The 18,430-nt window shown below is 33.2% G+C and overlaps 2 protein-coding genes across 7 annotated transcripts; both read right to left on the reverse strand.

Moving 5' to 3' along the window:
- Nucleotides 1-615: 615 nt before the first annotated feature.
- Nucleotides 616-3,599, reverse strand: LOC140038609 (phosphoenolpyruvate carboxylase kinase 2-like). Its single transcript, XM_072083986.1, has 3 exons — nt 3,196-3,599; nt 1,835-2,273; nt 616-993 (listed from the first exon to the last, which is right to left on the reverse strand). The coding sequence occupies exons 1-3, from the start codon at nt 3,538-3,540 to the stop codon at nt 908-910; spliced, it is 870 nt and encodes a 289-aa protein (XP_071940087.1). The 5' UTR covers nt 3,541-3,599; the 3' UTR covers nt 616-907.
- Nucleotides 3,600-9,916: 6,317 nt separating this feature from the next.
- On the reverse strand, nt 9,917-17,175 carry LOC113734284 (cryptochrome-1). Of its 6 annotated transcripts, XR_011842410.1 has the most exons (7): nt 16,118-17,173; nt 14,817-15,038; nt 13,835-14,541; nt 12,798-13,473; nt 11,238-11,355; nt 10,710-10,789; nt 9,917-10,439 (listed from the first exon to the last, which is right to left on the reverse strand). XR_011842410.1 is itself a non-coding variant. In XM_072084514.1 (6 exons), the coding sequence occupies exons 1-5, from the start codon at nt 16,428-16,430 to the stop codon at nt 12,512-12,514; spliced, it is 1,935 nt and encodes a 644-aa protein (XP_071940615.1). In that variant the 5' UTR covers nt 16,431-17,175; the 3' UTR covers nt 10,852-11,355; nt 12,471-12,511. The 6 variants fall into 6 exon arrangements, 3 of the variants coding, with proteins under 3 accessions (XP_071940615.1, XP_071940616.1, XP_027116568.2); XR_011842411.1 differs by lacking the exon at nt 10,710-10,789 and having other exon boundaries at nt 9,917-10,430; XR_003459257.2 differs by lacking the exon at nt 10,710-10,789.
- Between the last annotated feature and the right edge of the window lie 1,255 nt (nt 17,176-18,430).

An 18,430-nucleotide genomic window follows, 5' to 3' on the forward strand; every position in this document is an offset into this window, starting at 1 on the left:
TATGACAAAAAGAACTATTTTGGTGCTTACTGTCAAACAAGAACATAGCAAGCTATCATCAAGAAAAAGAATAACAAGAATAACTCAATCAGCAGATAAAGGGATGCTTCTTCTCTGCCATATTTTCTCTCTGCACTATATCATTAGTGATCAGGCATCCAGGAGGCCCTGGACCAGAATCATGAGAAATTGTATTGACCGCCAGTAAAGAAGACAGACTTAATAAAAAAAAAAAGAAGGAAAAAAAAATCTCCATCCTCCAATGGAAGCAAATTCGTGTTCTTGTCCTGTACCAATGGAAGCAAATTCGGAAAAGCCTATGACTAAAACTAATGCTTTAACCACTCAAAATTGTAGCCATCTTCCCTGATGGCTCCAATTTGTGTCCCTAACCTACCATTGTTTTTGTAACGCCTGGTGGCCTAGCCAAAACTAGGTTAAGCAAGGTAAGGTTAGTCACATATTAAAACAAAGTCAATTGGTTTGGAAGTGTTTATGACCGTTCAAATCACCATGTCAACTATGTTATTCCTGATTCGAGAAAGTTGATGCAGCATGACTTGTTGAAGGATATAAAAATTGATTGACAAGAAGAGTAAAATCCCAAGTAGAGGATGAAAACAACACAAGTAGATATAACTTATTGATGAACTTTTGTGAACAAATTCAGATAACCCTTTACGAGCTCTGATCATCATTTAACATTGACACTGCAAAGATCAAGATTTATTAAGTCTCATCTAGGCTTCCGCTCTTTAACTTGAGCTCCAAAATATTAAGCCTATGCTTTCTGCAAAATTTATAGAAGAAAGCAGCCCTAATAATAAGTAGATAGGTAGATAGGAATTTAGACAACGAGGTGCCTGTACAGTTTGAGATTATACATAGGTCAGGGGATATAGAAGCTTCAACTTATAACAGCCACTGGTCTAGCTTCTTCAACAGCCACGGGTCTGATTTCACCACCTCCTTCCCCTGTCATCCATGGATGCCCTGAAGTAACAGATCAGAGGATCGAAATTCCAGTTAATTTATACCGAAAGTTAATAATATATGGAATTTCTAGACCATAAATTAATCCTTGCATTTCAGAGATATCAAGACATGGAGTAAGAATTGACATAGTAATTTAAGCTGATCTGAAAGGTCTGTTAAGTCAAGTTCATTTTTGGAACTCAAAAATCCAATCTCGGAATGTTTAAACTCATACTAACACTCCATAATGTTTTACGTCTCTCTTTTCCTCTGCTTAAAAGGACAACAAATTACACACAGATCATTGTAGAAAAATAGTAACTGTTATTAATAGAAAAGGTCAGTGTCAAGATCCTTATTCAAGGAACAGAAGAGATGATCACCATTGTGTCTATAGACTACAGCATCAATCTTTCATCTGCTCCCCCCCCCTTCCATCCATCCCACAATTAAGAAACAAAACTAAGATGCAGTGTTGCTGAGATATATAAGAAGAAACAACGGGTGTTTTTGAAAAATTTTACTGTAGCAGAGTTTTTAGAGTATATTTTGGGATATTTTTAGACAATAAGAGTAGTAGAGTTTTTAAAATATATTTTGGGATATTTTTTGAATATTAAAAAAATTTAGACTACTTTTTAAAGTACTTTTAAAAATATTTTATAATATTTGAAAAACTAATTTTTGAAAAACTAGTGGATCCAAACAGAGTTAACATTATCAAAAGATACTAGAAGCTGTTCCATTGACAAGTTCATAACTGGAGGTGAAATAAAAAATATGTACATAGAACAAGATCATATTTCCTAAACGAATTAAACGAGAACATTCAGATTAAAATCAGCATATCTATACTTACTGAGTACTTCCTCAGCAGAAAATCTTCTGATAACATCTTTGCTAAGCATTCTTCTAAGCAAATCCTTGGCTTCTGGAGACAGTGAACTGAACACCCTCGTAGGAAACCTCACATTTGCCCTGAGAACAGCCTCAAAAATCTCTGGGGCTGAATCACCATAGAATGGTGGAAATCCAGCCAGCATTATGTACAAGATCACACCAGCACTCCACACATCGACCTTTTCATCATAATGTCTACCAGCTACTACCTCAGGGGCCACATAATAAGGAGTCCCCACTACTCCAGATATTAGTTGTCCATCATCAATGAATTCTGCTGAGCCAAAATCAGCTAGCTTAAGTTCATTCCAGTCATTAAATAGTACATTATCAGGCTTGATGTCGCGATGGACTATCCCTAGGTGGTGACAATGTGCTATTGCCTCCATCAATGGTCTCTGTAGATGATTAGAAAATGGCCATGAAAATATAAGTTTGCTGATGAAAATAGTAAAATGACAACATTAGCATAGTTGACATTGTTTGGATAGCATTGACAAAATCTAGGAGAAAAAATTTGTTCCTATGTGAACGGTCATGCTACATGCAAAATCAGATTCAGAAACAATGCTATATGACCTCATTTAAACAAAGGAAGCATTAATATTCAACATTGCACATTAGGTCACAGGTATTTTATGCCATTTTTAACAAATGATCGACTGAACAAATTATTAATCCTCTAATGCATTGAGTAAGAGACGATCAGAGATTTTCGAGTCCAATTGCTGAAATTATCAAGTAAACGATATTTTATGCTTTTTTTCATGCATTTAGTGTCATACCCTCTTGACCAAAATTCAGAGATGATAAAGTAAAGAAACTCAAAGTAAAATTCTTGGTTTTTCAATACTTGCCCTGGGAGGAAAGGGAAAAAGAATGGCGCTCTGGGAGATTTCCCGTACAAAAAACAGAGGAAAACAAGACAAAGTGCTTTTAGAAAGGCATTTTTAGTTTCCAAAGATCTGCAGAGGAAAGTGTAATTCTTGGTTTTGACGAAACCTTTTCCACTCAGTAAAATCAAAGTTAAAGTGCAAATCCAAAAAATACCAATCAACCTAGTGGGAAAAATAAAATCAGCTCCATGAAAATAGCTTATGCACAAAAACTAGAACGAAGAGAACTTTTTGCCGTCGTGACTTTATCTAAAACTACTGGGACCAGAATGGTTTAAAACAATCAAATCCTAATAACAACAATTCTTCTATCAACATACACAATTTTAAACAAAATACATTTTCCATCCAAAAAATATGGTTTTATGCATTCTTATCTGATAGATAGCTAACCCTCAAGAATAATGTGATAACAGCAACATACCATAACAACGATGGCTTCAGCTTCAGAAAAAACTCTCCTTGCAGCAATCCTTTGGTAAAGATCAGAACCATTGCAAAGCTCAAGGACAATGTGCAAGAAACACTCATCCTCGTAAACATGGAAAATCCTTAAAACATGTGGATTAGGTGACAACAACTGCATAACCTTAGCTTCATTGTACAGGCATTGTCTATCCACAGAATCATCAGCTATTAGTCTCTTATCAATGGATTTTACAGCAAAGGGCTCCCCAGAATTTGACGAATAAGCCTTGAAAACCACCCCAAATCTTCCCTTTCCTAGCTCCTCGCTCACTCTGTAGTCTCTGTTCAATGCCTCGCTCATTAGTTTTTTTCTCTTTTTATTACTGTCTGCAGTCTTTTTTCTTTTTTCTTCACTTCTTTTATCTGAACTTAGGCTTCGGTTCTGTCAAGGTTAGGGTACTTTGAGGTTGTTATACAGTTGAAGAGTTGTCGAGGGAAAAGGGAATTTTGTGGAGGGAATATTCCATTTCTGGGCCCTGCGGCCAATGGAAGAAGGCCACGTAGCAGTGTAGCACTGGTAAAGTAACGGTTTCAGTTTGAATTGGATTTTGATGTAGTGTTTTGCTTTGGAAGGGAAACAAGATTTGCTTAGGATTAGGAGTAGGGTTCTATTTTTTGGTATCTTAAATATTGAAAAATGGATTCATAACTTTTTTTAATTAATCCAATATCCTCCTTATCAGCTAATTGTGTTTAATTGTGGATAATCTTTCCTTTATTTTTTTTAAAACTAAATCAAGGACAATGATAGGAGAATTGGAAAATTAGTATCGGTAGATATTTATATAAGATTTTTATTCCCAATGGGTGTTAATGGATATTTCTTAACACACCTAAATCCCGCGTCATATATTCTAAATATATGTACATATACACACACTAACCATTATTACTTTTCATAGTATTTATATAATTTTCTTAATTAATCTACATTTCTAAAAGTACATTTTGACAACTTAACGAGTGCCCAATAAGCATATGTTAAACGGACCCTGTAATATAATTCTAGAATCGTGATTCATCGTCTTGATTTATCTTGATTTTTTTTTAATGTACTATATAGATCATACCATAGAGGGGGCTTCATCTAAAGAGGAGAAACTCATCACCAGGAGATACGTGGTGTCTAATGTGCGGTAGGGTAAAATATCACATTCAATGAATGTTCTGAGACGTAAATAGATTCATTAACTAATTTGTTATAGTCTAAATGAACATAGTCTTGGAAGGAATTAAGGCAAGTAACAGATTCAAACTCTGGGACAGATAAATGAGGAACAGATTTTGTGGCGATAGAAGTGGTAAAATGGAATTGAAGTATCTTATAATATTAAATGTGCGGCTGATTAAGGCCTGTATTTGGCCCTCCATAACTGCAACAACCAATCCCGCACAATGGCATAAGACCTAGTTGGTCGACTGGGAACATCACTCTTTAAGTCCTTTGGTCATTCACTGGACTTAAACAAATGTACTTTTCCTAGGGTAATTGCTTTCCAGTTCATAACACACTTCACAATTATTTTTCATTATGCTGAAAATTGAGAAAAAAAAATTTTGATTTACTAATAATCATTATGATTCCGTTTCTCTAGTGTTATTCTAAATAAGGGTACATTTTCAAAAGAATTCTCAAAAAAAAAAATGACATTATTGAAAAAAAAAAAACTCGATAACAAATATGTGACTCAATACTTAAAATTTTCACTTGAAATTGTTTGTTTTGAATTTTGTCTTTGTCCCGTCTATCCCATACCTATTTAATTACCATGTATATTGATTAATAACTCTTGGGATTTTGTTGTGGATAAATTTAATAATCAATAGCTCTTAGGATTCTATTGGAGGTTAAGTCGAGACAGATCATTTGAAGCGAAAATTTTGAATCTTGATGTATTTCTCTTACTCTCTCTCTCTCAATAGATTTTATAAAGATTTGATGGTTAAAACATACAATAGCACTTTACACCTTAAATTTCAAACAAATTTAAAAATTTTGAAATCTTGCCAAATCTCTAAATCATATATGAGCTTCAACATTACAATAGGCAGAACAAAAACTGTGTAGGAAATTAAAAAAAAAAAAGAATTAATCTTCTATACACTCACCATTTTTACACTGTTACCATGAAATGCATGAATCTAAGTTTACGGTTTTACATTATCACCATTAAATGCATAAATTCGAATTTAACACATGTTAATGCATTCAACCGTGATAGTAGGGGTGTGCATTCGGTGCAAAAGCGGTAATTCGGTGCAATGAATTCGGTTATTCGACCTATAGAAATCTAAACCGTTTTCAATTTCGAATTGGCCATAACCGAATTCATTCCGCAACCGATTTCAAATTCGAAAATGGTAATGAATTCGGTCTAACCGAATTCATCTATTAAAAAAATTGATTTTTTAAAAATTATTACTTATTTGATCCCCAAATTTATTCATAATTTAACACATTACTTATGTTCTAATCATTTTGTGGTTTAATTTAATTGGCATTTATTTGATCACTTATACCTAGAATCCTTAGTCTATGATTTAAGAAACACATAAAAAGTGATTAATTTAAATTAGAATAAACCTTAGACTGTACAATAATTAGTGATAATTTATGAATTTATAATTTACAATGATTAATAATAAGTAATATTAGTTACAAACTTACAAATTACAATGATTAGTGATAAGTTATATTAGTTACAAACTTATAATTTATTTCAAATCAAAATAAAACTTATTTATTTACATATGTTATTGTAAAAGTCAATACACTAATACATTGATTTGCAATTCACATGCATTCACTTACACTGCTTAGTTGTCTTGTCTATACTTAAAGTCTTAAGATTAGTGAATAGATAATATGAATTTTTATGTTAAATATGTAATATAAATTTAGAGCACACTAATACTTGCAAGTTACAGATTACGCATTCAAATATTCAATAATTTAAACATGAATGATCAATGATATATCAAATTACCAATATCTAAATTCTAATTACTAATTATGTTTATTGTTTAATATTTAGTATTATACATATATGTATTAATTATTATCTAATTCTAGTCATGTTACTCATGTATAAAATAATAAGTAGTTATCTTATATTGTTATGTATTACTATATATTTGTATTATTATAGTCATATAACAATTAACAAATACTAAAATAATATATTGTACATTATTATATATTATTATTATTATAAGTACATGATATGATGATAATACCATATACTAATTATTATTAATAGCATTTACCTATATAATATAATAATATATTAGTAGTATATGCTAATACTAAATAGCATTTATCTATATATTATATAATTTTATATACCAATTTGGTATTCGATTACGGTAATGCGGTACCCTATTTCAATTACTGAATTTGAATGCGAAATCGGTTATTACCAAATTCGTAATCTCATTACCTATTTCATACCATATTAGAATTCGGTGAATTCGGTATGTACCGAATTTGTACCAAATTACCAAATACCCGATTTCAAATTAGCGAATTGAATTTGAATTCGATTATGAATTCGATATGAACCGAATTTGCTCACCCCTACGTGATAGTGATTAACTCAATAAAAAAAAAAAAATCTTCTATGATTTAGCCACTTCTGTTCCTTCTTTGTAATTGATAAGGTCCAGTTTTGGTGCACGGAGTTCCTGTTCTACTTTTAACCCTCGTCAATAGTCACTAAATTAGCATTATATGAGGGGGAAAAAAGGTAACTCATAAGTAAATATGTAGATTCATGGTTCTCCTTCTTACTTTAAAAACACATTGCAGTAATTGTTGTTTGTGCCAAGTGGATCCCTCTCATTTTGACACGTGGCCCATTCCTTTTCTTTTCTTCATTTTGCTTTGTTTTTTTTTTGTTCACTTTATTTCCTTTCTCTTTTTTGATTAAAGATAAAGATAATTAAACAAATCCTCATGTGCACTGCAGGTTTGTTATTTAGTTTCCATTTTGTACTCCGTTTTTTTCCCCTATCATTCTAATCATTTATTCTATTTTTTTCTCTATTGGATTAGTTGATGCATTTTCTTTCATTTTTCTCCATAATTAACTAAATGAATGATTTCATTATCGGAGATCAAGAATGGGTTTGATATTTCCTTTCTTCCATAGTCCAATAATTATGATTCATGATTTTCTACTTTTAATGTCTCTTTTTGGTATATACTATTTGATATTTTTTTTGTCATTTTTTGCATCTTGATCAGCAACCTTTACTTATTGCTTTTCTCACCTATTTCTTCTTCATCTGACTTTCTTTTCTGCCCAAAAGAGGTATGTGATGCTGTGAATATTTTTTCCCAAATCTAAAGAAACATTTTTTTTAGTTTTTTATATTTTATTTATTCTGAAACTACTTTTTGATATTTTTATTTTTGGAAAAAATTCCCTAAGGCTGACAACAAGACGAGTGGTGATTACATGAAGAATTTTTAGGCTAACAATGAAAGAATTGTAACTACTTTTCCCTCATAAAATAAATAACACCATTATGCAGATTCATTCTAATTTTAATTTTTTATTTATTAAAATTGTTATTTGATAATAGGGTGATAGTACTACAGTAGAGGATAAAAAAATCTAATAAATGAAAATCCAAGGTAAACGATGATCAGGAAGAAAAAATGATGCCTATTAAATTAAAAATTAATCAGAATCTCTTAATTTATGGATAGGTAATTATATTTTAATTTATATGAAGTCTATTAATTGTGAAAAATGCTTAGAAACTGGATAAGGTGGATGACGTGTAAAATAATTGTTGGGGCTAGCAATTTAGAATGTGAAGATAATATTTTATATCTCTTCATTCAACATTTTGAATGACTAGCTTGTATCCATGATAGGTAGTTTATTTTCATGGTTTTAATTTTAGCAAATGATAGCTTGGAAATAAAAGAAGCGCAAAATTAGATTTTAGAATCTTTTACTTAAACTGGTTCGATATGACTTTGTACTCTTATCATTTTTTATTGCCCATAATGATAGATAATGTAATTAGAGTTTGAGATGATTGTTAGGCATAGAACTGGACATATCATTACTATTTGGCTAAAGAAGTTAATAATATTTTGTCGATTTGACTAGCTAAAACAATTGCAATTTTCAAAGGAATGCATTTGGTGGTGGAAGTTAGTATTGAGGCTTTTAGCTTAGAGTGTCACTCTACAAAATATTATTAGAAAATTCTATTTTGATTAAGAAGACATATTTGCAATCAAACAAATTGTTGGATTTGAATTTGCTTATGTAGATTTAGAAATATGGCAATTCATGTTTTTATTTAAACTTGCTATATGTATTCTATAACTATTTGGTTAGATAATGTTTTCATCTATTTGTAATGCTATTAGACATGATTTAAATGGATAGATTAACTCGCTCTTTCTCTCAAAAAAGAAAGAAAAATATGCAAGTTTGTATTTTTTTTTTATTGATGTTGAAGATAGTGACAGATTTTTGTGGCTTTCTATATTTTTTCTAATTATTAAAATGTTAGAAACATTATAACTACTCTTTATTTAATTACAACTAAAACTATGCTGCTATTAAACCGATGATGCACTCATAATGGATTTGCTTTCTTTTCTTTTTTGGTATCATTACGTACACATAATATTGGTTAAAAATTCTTTTCCCAAATCACAATAAATTGGGGTTAACTTTATATATGAAATTTTTTTTCATAGCAAATTTTAATTATTGTTATACTTAATTTTTTTCCTATATTTCTATTCATTATGTACTAAAACATTTGTTACTATATATTTAACTAATGTTCTAGGGGGTACCTCTAGTACATTTAAGAAAAGATCATGCTTGAAGAGTACATTTAGTGCGATTTTTCGTCATCATCTTTCTTTTTGGTACGAATGCATGATCCACCTATCTGCCGTACATATTATTTTTGAGAGTACGGACCACATGAGATACAAAGCAAGAAACAACCACATAAAGATGAAAATGACGACTGATTAAATCTATGTTGTTCTTACATATGCTGCAAATCAGATTGCCAGCCATGTATATTATGGTCCAGAAAGAAAAGCTACTTCACAATGAATTCATAGTATGTATATCTTGTGTAGCTGCTTGATTCGACAGAATACCGGTACAGAAACACGAAAATGATGGCATTCATGAAGATGGTTTATACTTGTAATGTGCAAGAAGTTGTTCCTGGTTCCAAAAGAATGATTAGCCAAATAAACTGCATCTTACATTCTGCATTTCGATTACTTTCTGAAGTGATACAAGGACGTTTGCTTTCGTTGGAGCCTTGTATCAATTTGAAACAATACAGATCAGAACTTGCCATCACAAACACTTATGATTTCATGAAAGAATAGCAAGCAGAACAACTTACTCTATTCTAGATAACTATCAGATTTCGTTACTATATAGTACTATGATAGAGTATGGTGACTCAATATTGTAGTTTGAGATTTCTTACTTCTATTCTAGGCCAAACTTTCTGAAAGTTCAATGAGACTCAAAGCCATAAAATGAATACCTTCTTGAAGATTCAAGCGGAGTCAGTAGAGAAGAGGAGTTAATTCCATTTTGCACCATTCAACTATGCTTGAATTTCCACTTTAGTCCCTAAACTATGTAAAACATCCGACTTAAGTACAATCGTTAACAGAATCCCCAAAAGTAATGAAATATTAGCAACTTGAGCGGCAGGGTTGCATGTTACAAGAGCATAAAAGGAAAATTAGATTAACCAATAACCTAAAAAAAACCCCGAAATTAGAAAATAACAAAGGAGTTTAGAGAACAAAGGGGAAATCGGGATAAAGTTTAGGGACCAAGGTTTCCTAGTTTATAGTTTAGGAAACAAAGTAGGAGTCAGGGTAAAGTTTAGGAACTAAAATATCCTAGTTTAGAGTTCAGGGACCAAAGTAAGAACTAGGATATAGTTGAAAGGTGCAAAATAAAATTAACCCAGAGAAAAAACATACAAACAAATTTAGGAAACGTGTCAATTCTAAAGAAAGGAAATACAAGAATCAAACTCTATCCTGGTCATTTGTTTCTTCTGGCCGGCAAGCAGCCTCGTAGGTGATGATAATACTAGTAGTACTCAGCAATATTCCAGTAGACATCTAGATAGTTCATAATAATGCTTTTCTGCCGATTGTTCTTGAGACTATTCCACCTGAAAAATGTGTATTAAAGAGCACATACGTATACAAATCAAAGCATATTTGATTCTGGTTTTGTACTGCATACTTTACTATGTTTTAATAATGATTACATTAAGGGTCGTGAGATAACTGTGATAGAGTTTCTATTATTTTATGTTATCTAACTGCTTTCTCTAGCATAAACTGAAATACCATTTATCCTAGAGAAAGGAAGACACTGGAATGTAATGATGGTATAATGAACATTGGCAGTTGAATCTCATTATTCAGCACAGTAGTACCTCTTTTACTTGGTTTCACGGGTTCAGGACTTCAGGGCAATTACGTAGTCCATGATATTGATTATTGAAGTAGTTGGCATCTGATTCAGCCCAACTCAGAGCGTATTAACTTAAATCAACCTGTAAATCTACATACTTATGATTGCATAATCTAACAGTACCACTACTTTGGCTTTTATTGACTTGAACAGTACAAGCATGAACAAATACATCATTAAGAACAATAAATAGTTGAGTCATGCGTTTTCAGCACATAAACATCTGCATTACTACTGTTCTAAACTGTAAGTTCGGCAATACATGTGCAAATTATAAGAAAATAGCTGAAAAGTAGTGAAGACTAAAATTCTTGCACGTCTGATGAGCAAAACTTAAGATAGACTATGTAGTTATGACGAAAACACGTGTCATTCATAAACTGTGTCAACTTCTACATTGCCATTTCTCTCCGTTTCAGTACTTGAATAAGAGACAAGCGGTAGATTTGAGATATGTATATATATACAAGAAGACTAGTTTAAGTCATACCACATTAGTAAATCTTCAGTGACTCAGCAAGCATCATCCACATTTTATTAACACTTTCCTATCAACATGAAAGTTTGGCAGGGTTTCAAAGCTCTATGGCATCAGACTCCTACAGCTCCTGCATAAAAAAACCAAAAGAGATCACTAACTGATGCCTCATTTGAAAGTACATTTATCAGCTAAATTTACAATTTCTTCTTCATATATATCTTTACTAGGGGGGAGTGCCGCGCATCATGCGGGTGTTTGGTGCCTGTGGTTAAAAAGGATTTTCATTGGACAAATAATAGTACATTCGGGAAAAAAATAGTCATCAAATATGACAAAACTACTAACAGTACATTCTAATTGCAGCACACCCTTGTACACTTTGCTTTATCAATACTTTTACAATTTTACCTTTCCAAAAGACCCCTACAGATGTCAGTTGAAAATTGTCCAAAAGGAGACATAAGTTGTTTCAAACAAAAGAATACCCTCTAACGACTAGTTATAGCAACGTGTTAATTGCACAACGTATTAATATGTCTTTGTGTTAATTGCACAACAAAAGCCACGCTTCAATTAAATGTATCAATAACACCATTTCAGTAATTACACCAACACATAAGCTTATATGAGTTGTACTCAATGTAAAAACGGTTGCAAAATAATTATATATTCCAGATATACCCAGATGTCTCCATAAATCAAAGCTTTAAATGTACCAAAATGAAGCCATTTCGGTAAATATACCTAAACACATGCTGCCCTCAGTTGTACCAAAAGTTTTAAAAAACCTACACAACATTTCATATTCCCAAAAACCTCCTATCCATGCGGTTAAAATTCAAACCCCTCTCTGACCACAACTCATTCTTATATAGTATAAGGATTTATGGGGAATTTACCATGACCTTTCATTGCACTTATATGGACTCTCTCAGTATGTCCTGTCAGATGCTTGTGTATGTGCAAATGACGCACTCTGGCCTGTTTGTTTGTGTTATCATCACAGGTTGTAGATACAAAGCAACCTGAACTTGCTAAAGAGAATGTTTTTCATTACTTCAACTTGCTTATCAGTAATGCCTTCATGGAATCTAATTCTTACTTTCATTGTTTAGTCATTAAAAATATTCATTATCCCTAGAAGCATTGATGATGACAATATGTCTAACCCAGCAGGATACAAACTAATTGTTTAACTGGAAAACAAATCAAGAGTACAAAGAAAAGTGAAATGGACTCAGCTGATTCATCATTGAATCAGAGTATGTCTCAATGTGCCTCATTTAGTATAGCAGCCATCCTATAGAATAAACAGCCATTAGAGGAAATTTTGGGGATTTTATCTGTGCGCGTGTTGCAAAATCCAAAAAGAAAAACCAAACAATGGTAGCACATGCATAAAATTGACATTTGTTCTTCTATATGCAGTCAGTGCCGAGGATTCAAGTATTTACATCAGATGTATCAATAGTGAGAGCCACAGAACAAATACTATTATCATTGCAACTAATTTTAACTGCAAGAACAAAAAAATGCCTTTTGACAAAGAAGTCATGCAATTTTACTAACTGTTTTCTCTTGATGTCTCTTCAGTGTCAATCTCCTCTTCCACTGGACCAGAAGATTCACACTCTGGAAAAGGTTTAACTTTCAACGGTAAGGAAACAGCTTGTGGAACAGAAAACGAAGTTCTGCTACTGGTGGTCTGCTTTTTTGTTGAAGAAGATTCAGCAGTAGAGCGCAAGTCATCATCCGTTTTTGAGGTCGCACCATTATGATTACAATTATGTACATTATCTCTCAGAGGTTGTTTATCTTCAGCAGGCATTGGTCTCTTTCTATTCAATATAACATTCTTAGAATTTTGCAGGGATGGAACCCTCTGATCATGAGATGAACTAGTAGGACAAGGAAGCTTTTCCTTTAAGATAGCCTTTGGATTACCTACAATTTCACTAGTTTCAGAGTTGTCAAAGACAACTTCATCTGTTCCATTAAAATTTGTAGCTCTTGCAGTTGCTTCCTTCCCTCTCATGGTGAATATAGCTTCAATTAGACGATCCCTTGCCACATCTATATCAACTATTGGTTTTGGATAATTTAATCCCAACTCCACTCCTGAGGCTTTAAGCACAGAAATAGGTGCATCCCATGGATGATGGATCCACTCAGCAGGCATTCTTGCTAGCTCAGGCAGCCAATGCCTCACATATTCACCCTCAGGATCAAATTTAAATCCTTGAACCTGCTCAGAGATTCCGAAATGAACACAAGGAAAATTGAAGCATCAGTTTTTCAAGCTTGCCGTAGGGTGCCATCAATCAATAATCTCAACAGAATCAATTATACTGGATGGTGATTGACGCAGCACCCAGAAAACTAAATAAACATTTTCAGTATATATGTTAAGGCAAAAACGTACACTTGAGAATGAAATGGTGTCACTCCCAGAAAACTGATAAGAGAATTCTTTACTTGAAGCTAACCAGATAAAAGTTGACAAAATTGGTGAAAAATCATGCTAAATACGAACAAAAAGAAAGAAAATCACCAAATCAGTTGGAAGAACACGTAACCATCGCATAAGTTCCAGATACTGCTCTCACCTCTGGGCTATCTAAGCGCTCAAGCTCATGTCCATCCGGCAAGCTCCCAGATATATACTGCCAACCAAGAATATCACTTTCCAAATCTGCATCCAAAAGGGTATCCCAAAAATACTTCATACCCCACTGCCACGGAAGAAGCAGAAACTTGACAAAGAAACTTGAAACAATTACTCTGATTCTGTTGTGGATCCATCCAGTTGCCCAAAGTTCTCTCATACCCGCATCAACTAAAGGATATCCAGTTCGACCCTGTCGCCAAGCCTTAAAATGTGACTGATCAGCGTGCCACGGGAAAAATTTTAAGGTGCTTAGCAATGACCTCTCATGAGTAAATGGGAAGTTGAAACATAGATAGCGAGAATATTCTCTAAGGCCAATAGCCCTGAGGAATAGATTAGCACTCTCTTCTTGATCATGGTTCCCTTCCTTTGACCATAGCAAATGTTTCATACGTACTAGATGGAAAACTTTCCTCACACTTAATTCACCAAAATGCAAATGTGGGGATAAGAGGGATGTGGAGTTCCCTGCAACCCTGAGCCTGTCCTTTGAATAATCACACAAATGGTTTTCTACAAATTCTGTTAAGGCTTTGTCAGCATTGCTCCAACCAGGTGACCATCCTCTTCCAAGCAAAGCATTACTTGACTTTTCTGATTCATCTTCTAGACCCAGCTCATCAATTGAACGCCCATCAACTGATCCTGCAAATAGCAGAAATGAGTTCATAAAGCTCTTTTTCTTTCCATATTTAAATTTGCATTTTCTCTACTCTCAGGTCCTTCTTCTTCCTTTTTTAGTTATTTCCTTTTCAACAGATCATTTTCTCTTCTCTTCAGTATATCCATCCAAAAAAAGGTGCTACAGAGACCAATTAGTAAGTTGATCAACTGACCAATTAGTAAGGTGCTATAGAAATCATTACAAGAAAGGTTCTGCAAGACAACTGATTAATGATCTTGTGGACTGATACGCTTACCTGCACATAGATCTAATCGCCACGGAGGAAGTTGTGAAGCTGGTTCATTTTGCATGTGCACGCATTTATCCCAAAATGCATCAAATGTTGTAAAAGCATGTCCATCATCACCATATACTTCCCATGGTTCATATAACAACTCTCCATTATAACTTTGCACAGAAATGCCGAGCTCCCCTAATTTCTGCTTAATATCATGATCACGAACCAGCGAGACAGGATCTGAGAACAAAGAGTGCACAGAAAATAAAAGACCAATTTAATTATTCAACTAAAGAGTCCTGCCTATAAAAATCAAGCAGAAATCTGAATTATCTCTTAAGGGATCTCCGTAGTGGAGACTGGAACCACAAAACATTAATGCCCAGGCTGCAATTAAAGCTCTTGCTTCTATTCTACATCACTGAATCAGGGGGTGACACAGAAGATTCTAACAGGGTAAAGCAGATGTATCTAATCAGGAAAGATACAATCTCCAAGGCAGAAAATATACATATAGTGCGGTTGAAAAAGGTAACCTTGTCGATGGATGGTTACTACATATACTGCAACCACATGGGAGTCGCATACAGTATTAATAGGCCATGTGAAATTCTTAAAAAGTTAATACCCAGAATGCAAATTCTGAAATCAAGAGAACTTACGAATTTTTTTGGTTCAAAAAATTATCAAAACTCACACTTAAAAGAAAGAAATAAAGTGAAGAACTTTATGCCAAATGGAAGGCAACTTCTTTGACTTAGAAAACCATATATCAGAAATTGACTTAAAAAAAATTTAGAAAAACTCTTGCGATGTCATCAAAAATACCAAATTGTAGGACCAAAACAGGCCTAATTCCAGTAGACAAATTGCATGCAATGTTTAGGGTACTCTTGATCCATGTGCTGGCCTGTCGAACTGCCCCAACTCCGGAAGTAACAGCCATTTGAAAGTAAGATTTAAATTCACTTCAGGTATCTGCCTTTGTCCAATACCATAGATACTCTAAGCTGCCAGTTCTAACTCAATTGTCACCCATGCTAATTTCACACTGTGCGGGAATATATGTAGGTGCTGTATATCTATCTCTTGCCCCAAACTTCTGATGTATGATCTATATTGGCCTTCTCTTGCAAATATACAGCATCTTCTCATTATTATCCTAATCTAGCTATTTAGTAGCCATAAATTAAAGAGGAGAAGTCCAAGAAGAATACCATAAACTGACAAAAGGGCATTCAAACTTCCGATTCTATGCTTCATAAATCAAGGAATAAGCACAAATTGGAAGTGTAAAAGAGCAGTGAACAATGGCTTACCATAAAGATGATTATAAACTACTTTCGTTGCCCCAGCAGCACCAATGCATTCCAAAAGAGCTTCCAAAGTACTCTGAGCTTTGATCAGCACCAATTTAGCCCCAAGGGATCTCAATGACAGTTCCAATTGGATGAGAGACTGCTTTAGCCACCACCTTGACACTCTACCAGGATAAAACTGACCTTCTTCTTTAGGACACCATATAAAAACAGGGAATACACAACCATCTCTAGCAGCAGCAGCTAAGGCAGGATTATCCTCAATCCTCAAATCCCTCCTAAACCACACGATGGTCTTAGCCTTACCATCCATAGTTCCTCGGATCCCTGAAATTGGACTTATGAAAAAAATCAATGGTTTCTAAACAACAGTGTTTCTCAGAAAACCCCTCAAGTTATGGAACCTCATCAAGATTCCAGCTCCTCTGCATCCGTGCAACGATTATCACTAATCACAAGAATCCCGCTACAGATCCACTCAGAAAGCAATAGACTTGACCTCATACTCTCAAGTTCAGATCTTGATCATCATCTCAAATTCTCAATTACTCCATATAGCTTGATATATTAACTGAATATACTTCCACTTTTCATGCAATTTCATCAGACTTCAGACATAAAATCCATATGCATGGCTATATTGCTAATTCAGAAACTATGACAAAAAGATCAAAGCTTGGAGGGCTAATCAATCAAGAATCACCTACCAGAGATAACCCAATGGAGTATGAAGAGCTACTGACACAGTCTTAAAAGATTAGAGCAGAAGGGGGCTGTGATCAAAACACTCATGCGCAGTGAAATCAAGACAAATCAAACATGACTACTTCGGGGGATCATATTAATATTAAACAATATTATCCAGAGGACCGCAAGTAACAACTAGAATAGGAAATTATTAAACAACCACACAGCAGTAACTATCAAGGTAGATTTTGGAGAGAGAAAAGCAAAGTAATCAAGATTTTTGACTGTGTACTGATTCGGTGTAACTTTGTCAGTCCTCCACAGGAATCTGCCAAGCTTTTTGTGGACTTTTTGGGATAATTTCAGAAAGCATCTCGAGATTTCTTATAATTTCAGCTAGTACGGCTACCTTTGTTTTTAATGTTACACTTACCTCTATTAACCATATCATATAAAATGACCATAATAATTTTAAAATATCAATATTTTCATGCATTTAAATAATCAGTTCATAATCTTATGCATATGAATACATTTCACGCAGTTATATTTTAATTTTGCTTGGAGAATCTACAATTGAATAGGAAAAGATGCGGGTTAAAGGTTTAAAAAGGATGGAATTGGTGTTGATGCTTCAATATTTGAAGAATCGGATGTTATATTAATGCATTTGATGAAATTTTTTTTAGTTTAATGGTGCTGATTTTTTTTAGATTGAGGTTTTGAAATTTAGGGACTAATAATGATGCTAGTCACGGAGATAGTGCTATTGATTTGGAATGTGGGATTATGTAAGGTTTAAAATAGTAATAATCAGGGTCGAAACTGGGTTTATGAAATTATATAGGTTTCAAACTTTTTAAGAATTTTATAGAAAAGTAAAATAAACTTCACAATTTCACGAGAGTATTTTGGATTATTCATTCAAAATTTTGACCACTGAATAATTCTTTGTTTCCAAAATGTTAATTTGAAGGGAGGTATGTGCAATTTTTATTCAAAAATATGACCATTGAATAAAATTTTGTTTCCAAAATAATAACTGAAGGGAGGTATGTGTAATTTTCAAAATCTAACTAGATGAAATTATTAAAAACCTTAGAGGAGGTTTTCGAAATTATCCCTTTTTTGTGGGCTGTGTGGGGACAACATGAAGATGAATATAGCCGAGACTGATTGCATTATTACTGGCCTATGAGGATTGCACAAAAGATCAAGATAAGCCCCCAGTCACCACCAAAATAATTGTACATTCGTTGTCAAAGCACTACTGTAAATTGTATAATTCATTATTGTGTACTTTTACTGTAGGATGCGGAGTTACACGTTGAATCACTGCCAATTGATGCTGTATTTGGATAGGAGATTATTTCAAGTAATTATCTGAAATAATTATTATAATATTTTTTGTAATATGACATATATAAGATAAATTAATTATTAAAAAATAAAAGTTAATTAGTAAATTTATTTTTGATACAAGTAAAATAATATTTAAAAAATTTTATCATATAAAATTAAATTGGAGTGATCCTCACCATCATTTGTCCCAATCATATTCATACATATTCATTGTAATTGTTAAAATCAAATATTATCAAGTTACAATACATGTCAACTTCATTG

Source organism: Coffea arabica, chromosome 3e (assembly GCF_036785885.1).
Source record: "Coffea arabica cultivar ET-39 chromosome 3e, Coffea Arabica ET-39 HiFi, whole genome shotgun sequence".
In the NCBI taxonomy this organism is placed as follows: domain Eukaryota; kingdom Viridiplantae; phylum Streptophyta; class Magnoliopsida; order Gentianales; family Rubiaceae; genus Coffea; species Coffea arabica.